At 38.1% G+C, this 12,204-nt stretch overlaps 1 protein-coding gene across 2 annotated transcripts in view; it reads right to left on the bottom strand.

Moving 5' to 3' along the window:
- NTNG1 (netrin G1) overlaps window positions 1–12,204 on the bottom strand; it is a gene marked incomplete at its 5' end in the record, with an annotated part of 247,964 nt that overhangs the window by 129,625 nt on the left and 106,135 nt on the right. For both annotated transcript variants that reach the window (XM_081324960.1, XM_081324961.1), the window contains one exon: window positions 4,291–4,928. In XM_081324960.1, coding sequence (XP_081181086.1) covers window positions 4,291–4,928 — 638 coding nt within the window. The remainder of the gene's footprint in view (window positions 1–4,290; window positions 4,929–12,204) is intronic.

Genomic DNA, 12,204 nt, shown 5'->3' with positions numbered 1-12,204 from the left:
AGAGGTGTTTTATCAGCACCAACTGCTTGTAAAAAGAAGACCAACAACAACAATGAAAAAGAAAGTCACACAAATGTAATCTGCTAGAATAGGATTACACAGCAGATAACTATGTATCTAATCCTTTCTAGTATATGTTTGATACTAGAAGGTTTAACAAGTCATGGCATCACATAAAAGCTCTGCTGTCACACTTAGGTTTTAGAGTGAGCAGAGCAACGTTTTTGTTGTTGATTGTGGTGGTGGTTATGGTAAATTCTATTTTGGAGAGCTAGTTATTTTTTAAATGCTGCAGCTCTCTCTCACACTTCCTCCCTTGGTTTCTCTTTTCTCTATTAATTTTATCAGAAAATTGTCAATTCAGGTGAAAACCTGAACCCCTTGCATTTTGAAGGTTTGGGGTAATTGAGCTTTGTCTGCCATGTGACTATTTTTTTTAGGAATTTGTGTTTCTGTATGGAACATTGATTGTGTCACACCAAATACTTTCACCTAAATAAATGAACCAGACCAGTGGCTCTCAACCTTTGGTCTGTGGGGGGCTGTGATGTTGGCACAGGGGGTCAGTGAAGTTCTTGAAGAAATGTTATGATTTAAATCTTGAGTTAAAGCTGGGTGGTCCGTGGTCATGGTCCGTGGCCACAAAAGGAGGTCTGTGGTGAAGAAAAAGGTGAGATCCACTGAACTAAGGAAAGGATTATGTATACACAAACCAATGAAAATGCTATTGAATTGTGCTACAGAGTTAAGTTTCTTTTCCCAAACCTAAAATATTTTTGGATGGGAAGAGTTTTCCATCAAAATATTTGCTTTAAAATTATACATAAGCTGCATGCCTTTGACAGGAAGAGAATGATAAAATATGATATAGGTCAATATTGATGTAACAGGTACAAATAGGGTATCCAAATAACTATTAGTCAAACAATAGTTATGCATTTAAAGAACAGTTATGAACCCAAGAGCACTTCACTGTTTTGACATTTCAAATTAAAAACTGTTAATACATGTCAGAAAAAGGGCACAAAGAATGTTAACTAGGACTGCAGCTATTTTCTCCAGTCTGAATTTTTTCTCATTAAAAACACATTTGCACAAAGTGCCGGTGTTGATAGGTTCAAATCAGAACTAAGTTCCTGCTGTATACTTGATATGCTATGTGATAAAAAAACCCTGAGTAGAACATATGCAAATGTACTATTAACATCTACAAGTTAAATAACTTTTTCTCTCTTAGAACAAAGAAAAAAATGTTCCATTTTTGTTTTGTTGAAATGGACAGCTCAGTGTGCCAGAAACCTTGACATCAGATGTCAAATATCAGGAAAACCTTAGGAAAAAATGCAATTATTTCTACTTCTGGCAGGGAAACATGTCACAATATAGCCCCAGAGTAAAGTGGGCACTATTGTTTCTATGACCACAAATAGTCTTCTCCAATCAGGCAGCCTCCAGATGTGTTGACTAATTTCCATAATTCTCCATAAATACAGCCACTACTGAGAATTTCAAGGAATTAACCACATATTTGGTGGACATCCATGTTAAAGAAAGAGTTGTAGAAGAGTCCTAAAGACATTTCTTGTCCTTGTCATGTATGGTGAGAAGTTCAAGTGCATTTCGGAAATGATGAGTACAATAGCATTTTGTATATCAATTATTATGAATTTATATTTAATATAAAATATTAGAAGTATATTAATATACAATATGAGTACGATACAATATTAACAGAAGGATATGAAGATATTTTATTTTATTTTTATTTATTTAATTAAATTTTTATACCGCCCTATTCCCGAAGGACTCAGGGCGGTTTACAGGGCAGCATAAAATACAATATAAAAATAGTATAAAATTAAAATAGATTAAATTACTTAAGCCCAACAATTAAAACAATATTAAAAGCTAAAACCCCTTCAGTCTAGGCCTGATAGATCAAAAAACCAGGTTTTCAGGTCCCAGCGAAATGAACGCAGATCGGGGGCAGTCCGAAGTTCCACCGGTAAATCATTCCAAAGGGCAGGCGCGCCCACAGAGAATGCCCTCCCCCTGGGGATCACCCGCCGGCACTCCTTAACCGCCGGCACCCTGAGAAGGCCCTCCCTGTGGGAGCACACAGGACGATGGGAAGTTGATGCCGGCAGCAGGTGTTCCCTTAGATAATCCGGACCCAAGCCATTTAGAGCTTTATAGGTCATTACCAGCACCTTGAATCTCACCCGGAGGGCAACCGGAAGCCAATGCAGCTCACGGAGAAGAGGTGTTACACGGGAGTATCGGGAAACTCCCATAACAATTCGCGCGGCTGCATATAAAAGGTAATAGATACAGATACCACTAAACTTTAGAATTGGAATACTTATACCATATTGGTTTCATCTGCCAACAAAGCACCAGTGTTTAGATGTCATCCATACATTAAGATTGGGTTCCAATCATCTAAAGAAGTCCCAATGGCTGCTGACTACATTTTCTGGATACTAACATGGCTTTTTTTTTAACATGCTGAGCCAAAATTCTTTCCTTGTACATATTTAGCAATCAAAGCTGCCTTCAAGCTTTTCTCAAGTTTACAAATGATTGTAAAATAATCTAGTCTTTGTAGATCAGCGATTCCCAATTTTTCTATACTCTGCACCCCTAGAACGCTTCTGATATATTTTTGCACCCCTTACAAAAGTTCGAAATAACAGCAACAAATTATGCATATACACTATAATTTTGAAAACTCAAGTTTTTGCACCCCCTGGAATATTTTCTCGCACCCCCAGTTGGGAACCCCTGTTGTAGATAAAAGTAGAGGTTTTGCAAGGAAGACTGAGGCAAAATTCTTGACTGGATTCTTGCATGCATGTTTCTTGAGTCAAGAATGCAGACACACATGAATAGCATAGATAAGATGCAAGTAAGTATACCAATGCATTGTCTAGTTCAGTTATGAATTAACCTTCATCTTCATCTAATTTTGGGCAAAACAAATGCTCATCAACTTTTGCGATATAAAGCAATAATACATGTTTGCTCTCTGAATATAATGAGCTGCATGGAATACTTTAGTCCAAACAAGATCCTTAATGATTTACAATTGCAGTATTCTTTCTTTCTTTCTTTCTTTCTTTCTTTCTTTCTTTCTTTCTTTCTTTCTTTCTTTCTTTCTTTCTTTCTTTCTTTCTTTCTTTCTTTCTTTCTTTCTTTCTTTCTTTCTTTCTTTCTTTCTTTCTTTCTTTCTTTCTTTCTTTCTTTCTTTCTTTCTTTTCTTTTGCTAGAATTCTTACTAACATAGTACGACTTACTACTATGCACCCTTCATATAATTTTATGCCTACTGAACTTTGTGATAGTAGTTTCCACTTTAAATGCAGTAGGACAAGGATTGACAATACTGAAGATATATCAGCCTCTTAGCTAAAAATTAGCCAGCTAGCTACTTTTACAAACAAATATAGATTTCTCCTATATATAGTGGATCTCAGTGAAGTATGGTAATCCCTACAGGGGCTTAGCTTTAAAAATCAGTACAATTACTTTTTATTTTCCCCTGATATAATAAAATTCCAGATGCTGAAGCAATTACTGCAATCTTAAATATTATCAAGAGGAAGGCATAGTAGGCAGGCAGAGACAAAGGAGACCACAGCTGTAAAAAGTTACCGGATTGTTTGCCCAGTCCTGTCATGTCTGCCATTTTTATGATATTTCTGTTTTTATTTTTCTAATGTATTTTTATGTGTGCTATCATTGATGAAGCAAGCACTGGAATTAACACAGTCATTCTATTGGCACACAGGTAGCATAGATTAGGCACAGATGATTGGGCATAGAAAAAATGAAAGGCTGCTTGATCCCACAGGCAGTTCCTTAGAAATCAATAAATTAAAGGCGTATGTATATGTCTCTCTCTCTTTCTCTCTCTCTGTGTATGTATGTATATGTGCGTTTGTGTGTATGTGTCTCTGTCTGTCTGTCTGTCTGTCTGTCTGTCTGTATCTATCTATCTATCTATCTATCTATCTATCTATCTATCTATCTATCTATCTATCTATCTATCTATCTATCTATCTATCTATCTATCTATCTATCTATCTATCTATCTATCATCTATCTATCTATCTATCTATCTATCTATCTATCTATCTATCTATCTATCTGCAAAAGGTTGTATGTATACATTTCAAACCACAATAGTTCAATAATTCAACTTAGAAAGGGAAGAGAAGAGGAGGCAAAACAGGAAGTTAATGTGATTGAAAGAAAAAAATGCATATACACTTGTTTATGTTCTCTTACCTTCCAACTACTTTTATGTCGGAGATTGCATAAAAGTAGCGTGTCAAGTGCTGTGGATCCACATATAATTCCCCAGTTGCTGGCCTGAGCAGTCTTATCCTCAAGTCTGTGACAGTAAAGAAATCTCTTAGGTTCTTGGTTGTGTCGAGCTGCCCATAGAGAGAAGCCATATTATGAAGCCGAGGCCCAGCAAAAAATGCAAATCTATCCTTAATCTCAAAGTGGAGGATTTTACTGTTGGCCATGTACCCCGTGGAATATTCTTCTGTGCAAATGATTTCTAGGACTGTCTGTTGAGATAAATCCCTCACTGTTTTTGGTTCCATGTTAAAAGCATTTAGACAATCTGTAGCATAATATTGGTATGGCTGCCACGTCCGACCATAGTCCAGGGACTTCTCCAGGATCATTAGGTCTGGGCGGCCAGATTCAAAGGTGATGACTATATTGTCTGTGAGTTCGATGGTTTTGTTCCAATACAAGGTAATGTTCACTTGGAGAGGCTTTGGGTAACCCTTCCAAGTGGTCGACTGCCAAAAGGTGTAGGGATGCCTTCCTTCAGCATCAAACATCAGTTCGGGTGGATGTGCCAGTTCATCAATGGTTGCATCACACTCATTGCACATGTAGGGATTCCCCTGGAAAGAAGGGGGAAAAACAGCTGTAAGAAGTGTAGTTGCCAGGATAAAAGGTTTCTGAGAGAGCAGGGCAACAGGTTTCCATTAGCAATAGCAATAGACTTACATAGTGCTACACAGTGCTTTATAGCCCTCTCTAAGTGGTTTGTAAAGTCAGCCTATTGCCCCCAACAATCTGGGTCCTCATTTTACTGAAGATGGAAGGCTGAGTCAACCTTGAGATGGTCAGGATCAAACTCCTGACAGTGGGCTGAATTAGCTTGCAGTACTGCATTCTAACCTCTGCTCCGTCACAGCTCTTACCTATTCAACCTATCAAAAAAGAACTGGCAAATGTTGCATGCTGGAAAGAGCAGAAGTTTAGGTCAGGGTGGAGAACTGATAGCCCTTCAGTTGGTGATAATTGTACAGTTTCCAGTAACCAGTAGTCTTGATGGCTGAGAATACTGGGAACTGTTCTGTAACATCTGTAAAGCCACAGTTTCCACCCCAATTTCAGTATTTTAAGATATTCGTTGATATACAGAGTACCCTACACTCTGAAATTAATTAAAAAATGGATGAGCAGAGGTGAAGTTTCTTCAAAAACAAATTATATGAATTTACTGGATTCCCTTGCATTTCCCAGAAATCTTTTAACTATATAGAGTCTTTCTTTAGCTATACAAAAGGGAAAGACTCAGTTGTTCTGAGTTGTCAGTGATTCACCCTGGGATTTCTCTCATGCCAAGAATGGGTTCTATCACTGAACCCCAAAGATGTAATTCTGGATTTTGGAACTCTTCCTGCAGGCCAGATTTCAATTCTTAATTTTAATAGAAGCTTTGCAAACACATCATTTTATGAAAGGAAAAGAATAAAGATATCAGAGCTCTTAAAATAAACAACAATAACAATTTGGCATGAACACAAAATAAAAATTTTCTCAAATTTTGAATTTCAAGAAGCATCCAGTTTTCTGTTATTTAAGTCAGGGGTCGTCAACCTTGGCAACTTTAAGACTTGTGGACTTCAACTCCCAGGATTCCTCAGTCAGCAAAGCTGGCTGAAGAATTCTGGGAGTTGAAGTCCCCAAGTCTTAAAGTTGCCAAGGTTGAGGATCCCTGATTTACATCATCTATGCAAAGTCACCATACACAGAGCCATGTGGAGGAAGTAACTTTTGATGTGGCTGAGCAATAATGAGGACAGCTTTCAAACCAGTGTATCCCCACTTGTTACTTCATGTTAAACCCTTGTGTTTCTCTACATGACTGCACTAGAACAAATATTACATTTTCTACACCTGCTAGTCTTAAATGCTGCTTGTTTTGCAGCATTCCTCAAATATTCAACATGAAAATGGCAAAATTAATAATCTCTATCCTTGTGTATGATAACATTCTTAAAGAGTTAAGAAAGCAAAGAATGTGGCATTGGGTATAATGTTCAGTTTGTAAACCACAAAAAGAAAGAAAGAAAAAGAATTCTAGATATATGGGATAAGATGTGCTTGAAAAAATATGGTTAATGTTTGCTGAAATTTCAAATGTTTCAAAGATAGTTACACAGCATTCAGTGGATGAAAGCTGGACTGCAGGGTCCTGGATAGCTTTTGGGCCAACCCGTTAAGATAAAATCCAAATTATGCACAATAATTTTAAAAATCAGATGGTGAAGCATAGGGAAGAAGCATTCAACTTAGCATTAAAATACACATTTTGTATGCAGAAGGTTCCAGATTTAATCTTTGGTTTCTCAAAGTACAGTTGAGAAAAACCTTTTGAAACTGGAAAGTTGTTATCAACTTCTTGTTTTCTTACGACAAATGACAAAATAGGTTATTCTCAGCACAGAAATCGAATTACTTGGGTTCAGATTCTATTCTACTTTGTTCTCGGATTTCTGACAATAAGAAACTTTCATGAAATCAAAGGCACAGTCCAGCTGTGCTTAAGCACTGATAAATTCTACTGATTACAGGAGCAAAAATGGAATTTATTTTGGCAGGATTATAATAGTGTTTCTATCAAATGCAGTTATGCCCAGAATCCTCAGCATTATATCGATGACTATATATTACACTTACCCCACTGTAGTTATTTTACAGCTGCATTTTTACCTTATCAGACTGGACTTTTCCAATAAAACAAAATGCCTGATTTATTTATTGGAGCAAGAATTATCTTCCCTTGCCACTTGCTTCGACAAAACCTTTCCACACAATCGTGTGCTTAGGAAATGCTGATGTTCCGTTCAGTAGGATTTCAAGAGGAAAAATTAATATACTCTGAGCAAGCTGCCTATAATCAACTCACAAACAATGGACAACAATGCAATAACTCTGGATTTTGCCTTAGACATGTGCTGTGTTCTTTCACGGAAGGGATATTGCTTATCAGCACAGTTCATATAAATGGTTCCTTCCAACTCAAATGGGTTGAAGCCTGTCATACAGGGTGTGGGAATTTCTTTCTAAAACAATGCCAGTTACCACTATCTCCTTTTCCCTTTGTCCTTTGGCCTGTAATATGTCACACCTAACTGTCTGCTCTTTACAGATGTCTTACTTTATGCTGTCCTGTACAAATCATTCTGTGGTGCTGCATACTACAAGCTTAGAGACTTGGTCCAGACATCTGCTCCCATATTAGCTGCTACAGGCTAGGAAACTACTTGACATAAACCCTTTTTCGCTCCCTCCTCCTTGCAATCCTGTAGCTGCTTCTTCAATTTATCAAGGCCAGGTAATCCGCCACTTGATTAGGTAGGTGATGACAACAGCTCAGGCTAGATGGCAGCCTGAGGTAGTAGCTGGAGATATGAACTTCGTGTTTATATATAATCTCACCAATAAATGAGCAGCTTTTATTGCAGCTCTTCTTCAGTAGGTGAAAGTGAATTATTCTCCTCTTGACCTTTTCCCCACATTAACTTGAGTTGCTGCCACTTTTGCCTTCATAGCAAAAGGCCATCTCGTTTGGAGCCTGGCAGTACAGCTTGAGTATAGCTGTTCCATGAGCATTACAGCCGGCTCAAAATCCGTGTCTCTTAAATCATCCGTGTATCAATCAGATCAGCTGCTGCTGGCAGCTCAAATCCAATGGATTGCAAACCGTGACACATGGCTGCAGTTTAATGCAGACCTTGTTACTGGCAAAGCACAGCACAGACTCTGTGACACTTTGAAGAACCCCACAGTCTTACAGATATAGATCTGGATGAAAATGAATTTGCTCCATCTTACAGCACAAGCCAATTGTGAGCCAGCATGTACTGTAGGAAGTTCAAGACACAGAAAAGTGGAAACTCCCCCCCCCCCCCAAACTGGTATGGCTTAAAAATGACAACATTCCATCCAGGCTTTTGTTCACGAAGCATGTATTCTCATTTCACCCCCAATCCTGTGAGTTTGGCTGGACTGAGAACCCAAAACCACCTAAGAGCTTCTCTGGCTGAAGATGAACTCAAACCTGTTTTCCCCAGAACATCCTGAAAAAAAAATATCTCCAAGTTGTGAAACTTTTTCTTTCCAGGGAATTCAAGTACGGTAATCTTGAATTCCTTGAAGGAGATCATGGTTTCAATGCCTTGCCTGCACTGCTAAAAGAATCTCTAAAGGCCATTGACAATGTCTCCGTGAATAACAGATGTTGCACATAAGAATTATGGGCAATATATTTACTTAACTGTTGCACTAGAGATGCACGATTTTATTACCTTATGCTGCAACTGGGCCAGTGGACACATCTGTAATTTGGAGAGGGTCTTATGGAAACTCGCAGCATGATTAATTAATTATATTTTATTTGATTAATTCTATTTATATGGCCACCTCTCTCAACATAGGAATTCTGTGCATCTAACAATGTTTAAAATACAGACAACATAAAACAGCAACTGTTGTATAGTTTGCCACAAGTGAATCACTTACTGGGTTATAACTAATAGTTTGAACCCCATATCTGGGAACAGATCCAGGTTTTCAAGGCTTTGAGAAAAGTTGTCAGACTTGGAGGGGGGGCAGGCATTGTATCAAAAAGAACACACTTTCTGAGTCAAGAAAGATGCCATTTTTTAACTAACAAGACCCTCAGCATGTTTCTGCATGGGGCAGAGATAATTGGGAGAGATGGTCCTACATATAACCTAGCCCCATGCAGCGGTAGGTGCAATCAACTCTCACCCAACATGAGAGTACCATGCTGGGGACCAGGAATTAAGGCACAGTTTCTCCATTTAGATAATAGAACCTTTTTGTATGTGAATCGGAAAGATGAATGCGTCTATGGGCTTGTATTGTGTTGCTGTGACATTTGTTTCACGGTTGGTTTCAGCAGATATTTCTGTTCCTGTCACTTGAACATTTCAAAGAATTCCAGTTATCAAAAAACATTTGTCTGTTGTTGTCGTAATGTGGAAAAACTACAAAATGTGGTGTTATGAATGATTAAAGGAACTTACTATGTTTAGCCTTAGGAAGAGAAGTGAAAGGGGAAACATGGTACAGTGCTCCAATATGTCATAGAGCAGAGAAAAAATTGGACAGCCAGTTTTTGGGATGATATAAGGATTCCTGCAGTGGGCTAGGGGTTGGACTAGATCACCCTCAAGATCCCATCCAACACTACGACTCTATGAATTGTGAATTTACTCTTTATTTATTTGCTAGTCGTTTCCAACTCTAGGGGCTGGTGCTCATCTCCGTTTCAAAGCTGAAGAGCCAGTGTTTGTCCGAGGACGACTCCGTGATCATGTGGCCGGCATGACTAGACGCCAAAGGCTCACGGAACGCTGTTACCTTCCCACCGGAGTGGTCCCTATTTTTCTATTTGCACTTTTACGTGCTTTCGAACTGCTAGGTTGGCAGAAGCTGGGACAAGTAACAGGCGCTCACTCTGTTACGCAGCACTCAGGATTTGACCCGCCAAACTGCCGACCTTCTGATCAACAAGCTCAGCGTCCTAACCCACTGAGCCACCACGTCCTTCTATTTGTCCAGACATGCATTCTACTACCAGTTTTTCTCTACAATTTGTATTTGTTTTCCTTATGTTATCTTTCTTCGCATTGCCTTTCCTTAATTGCATTTCTCTTTACATTATTTGTATGGGTGTTTAGAAAAGAATAAGTATAAAATGAAAACATAAAGGAAAAAAAAAAAGATGGATTCTTTTTCAGGAAACATTCCCAGATAGAGGGTAGCAATTATGACAACCTCTCTGGAAGATGCTGCATTTCCCCAAACTTCTCTTCAGACCTGGGGAGTCAAAATGTATGTTGTATATTGAGCAGTTAAATACAGTTTCTTCAACTGCATGGCAAGAAGCTCCTTTAATTACAGTACGTTCATTTTATATCTAAGTGAGAGAAGAAATTGTAGTACAAATAATCTCCCCCTTTCCCACATACTACCATATGTCTTACCACTTCCTTACCTTGGGGTTTCAAACCTTTTCAATCAATGTAGCAATGTACATTGTACACACACACACACACACACACACACACACACACACACACTCAAATATACTATAAAAATATTAATGAATCCTGCCTTCTCTACTGATGATTGTGCCTGATTGAGGACCTACCTATCCAATTAAACAAAGAATGTTTCTCATTTATTTTCATATTTTTGTTTTAGCAATTCAAGTTAATGTTATATAGTGCCCCCACCTCCTTTATTTCCCCTTACAAAAACAACTTCGTGAGATACGATGGGCTGAGAAAGAATGACTGGCCCAAAGTTATCCTAAAAGCTTTCAGTACTAAAGATCAACTAGAACCTGTTTTTATTTTTACATTCCTAATCCAAGACCTCAACATATACATCACTAGTTCTCTTGATAAAACTGCTGTACTAGTAAGAAAAACACTAGTAGGAATTAATAATTTTATTGGGCTATAAAGTCTTTGTCTCTATTTTAAAAATATGATTTGCTAATACAATGAAATTATACAAGTATTAAATAACTAAGACACATTAAAGGCAAAGTTTTAATTCTCATTGATTCTACAAGAGATATACAGCACTTGACGTATGAGACTTAAAGGATGAACTTTAAGGCTGACTATTGTGTGTGTAGGCAAGCTGGTGCCCTTCAGATAGTTACAATGCCCATAGGTACCTCCAGTACTCATGTTTGTAGAGACTAACAATAACTAAAGTACCTATAGAAAAGTTCATAGCACACCAGCTATCTAAAGCCTTCCAAAAGATCTTAAATAAAGCAAAAGACCCAGTTGCACAAGAAGAAAAAACAGGAGTCATCTACAACAGCCATTATGTAGGACAGAGAAGCAGAAGACTAGCAAAGTTCATCCCTGAATCAACTAGCAGTCAGAAGACATGATGAAAACTCCTTAATTTCACAACACATGGATGGACTCAACCATAGTTTCAATTGGGGATCTGAGCATTCTAGACCAAGCTTAATCCAAAAATGCTAGGGAATTCCTGGAAGGTTGGCATTCAGAGAAATCAGTCATCAACAGGCACATAGAGATAAACAATATTTACATACCATTCAAAAGAGACAATAAAAAAAAGCTAACAAGGAAAGAAAAAGACCAGAACACCTCCTTGCCAGCAATCAACACCCAGATAATCAGGGATTAACATCAGGAGTAACTTCAGACAATCAATCAGTAAACAACAGCCTAATTAAGGAATTTACAAAGAAAAAACCATAACCTCACCAATGCTGACAGGGCAAGCTACTGTATATAAAGAGAAGATATTGCCTAGTTTGGTAACAAAACCAACAAAACCAAGTTCTAAACAAACAAACTCAGAAAGCACCAAAAACTACACAGCAACTAAAGAATATCTGGTAGAGTTTTTTGTGGTTTATTGTGGGAAACTGTTCTTGCAATATTTCCAGTTTTTATTATTATTATTTTTATAGCTGTTCACCTCACCTATAGTAACACTGGGTGGCATAACACAATACATAAAGACTACTGAAACCACAATTTAAGTTAGGATAAAAAGTAGGTAAAAAGAAAATAACAAAATGGCAGCAAAGCATACCAAGAGTGTATCAGTTAACTATCATATAACAGGCTCCAGTCTACCACAGGATCTGAAGCTCAGTGACAAAACCATGTTTTGAAGACCTTTGGGAAAGGTAGCATTGTTAGGGCCAGCCTCATCTCAGGACATAATTATAAATTTATAATTTTCACATCCTAGATCAGGGTTGTCAAACTGCCGGCCCACGGGCCAGACGCATCATCCAGAAGCCACGCCCACCCCATTGCTGGCAATGGTGAAAAGGCTCTGATACATTGC

This window comes from Vipera berus (genome assembly GCF_964194415.1).
Source record: "Vipera berus genome assembly, chromosome: 3".
Classification (NCBI taxonomy): domain Eukaryota; kingdom Metazoa; phylum Chordata; class Lepidosauria; order Squamata; family Viperidae; genus Vipera; species Vipera berus.
The sequence above is the reverse complement of the archived record's forward strand: the minus strand, read 5'-3'. Positions and strand labels throughout refer to the sequence as shown.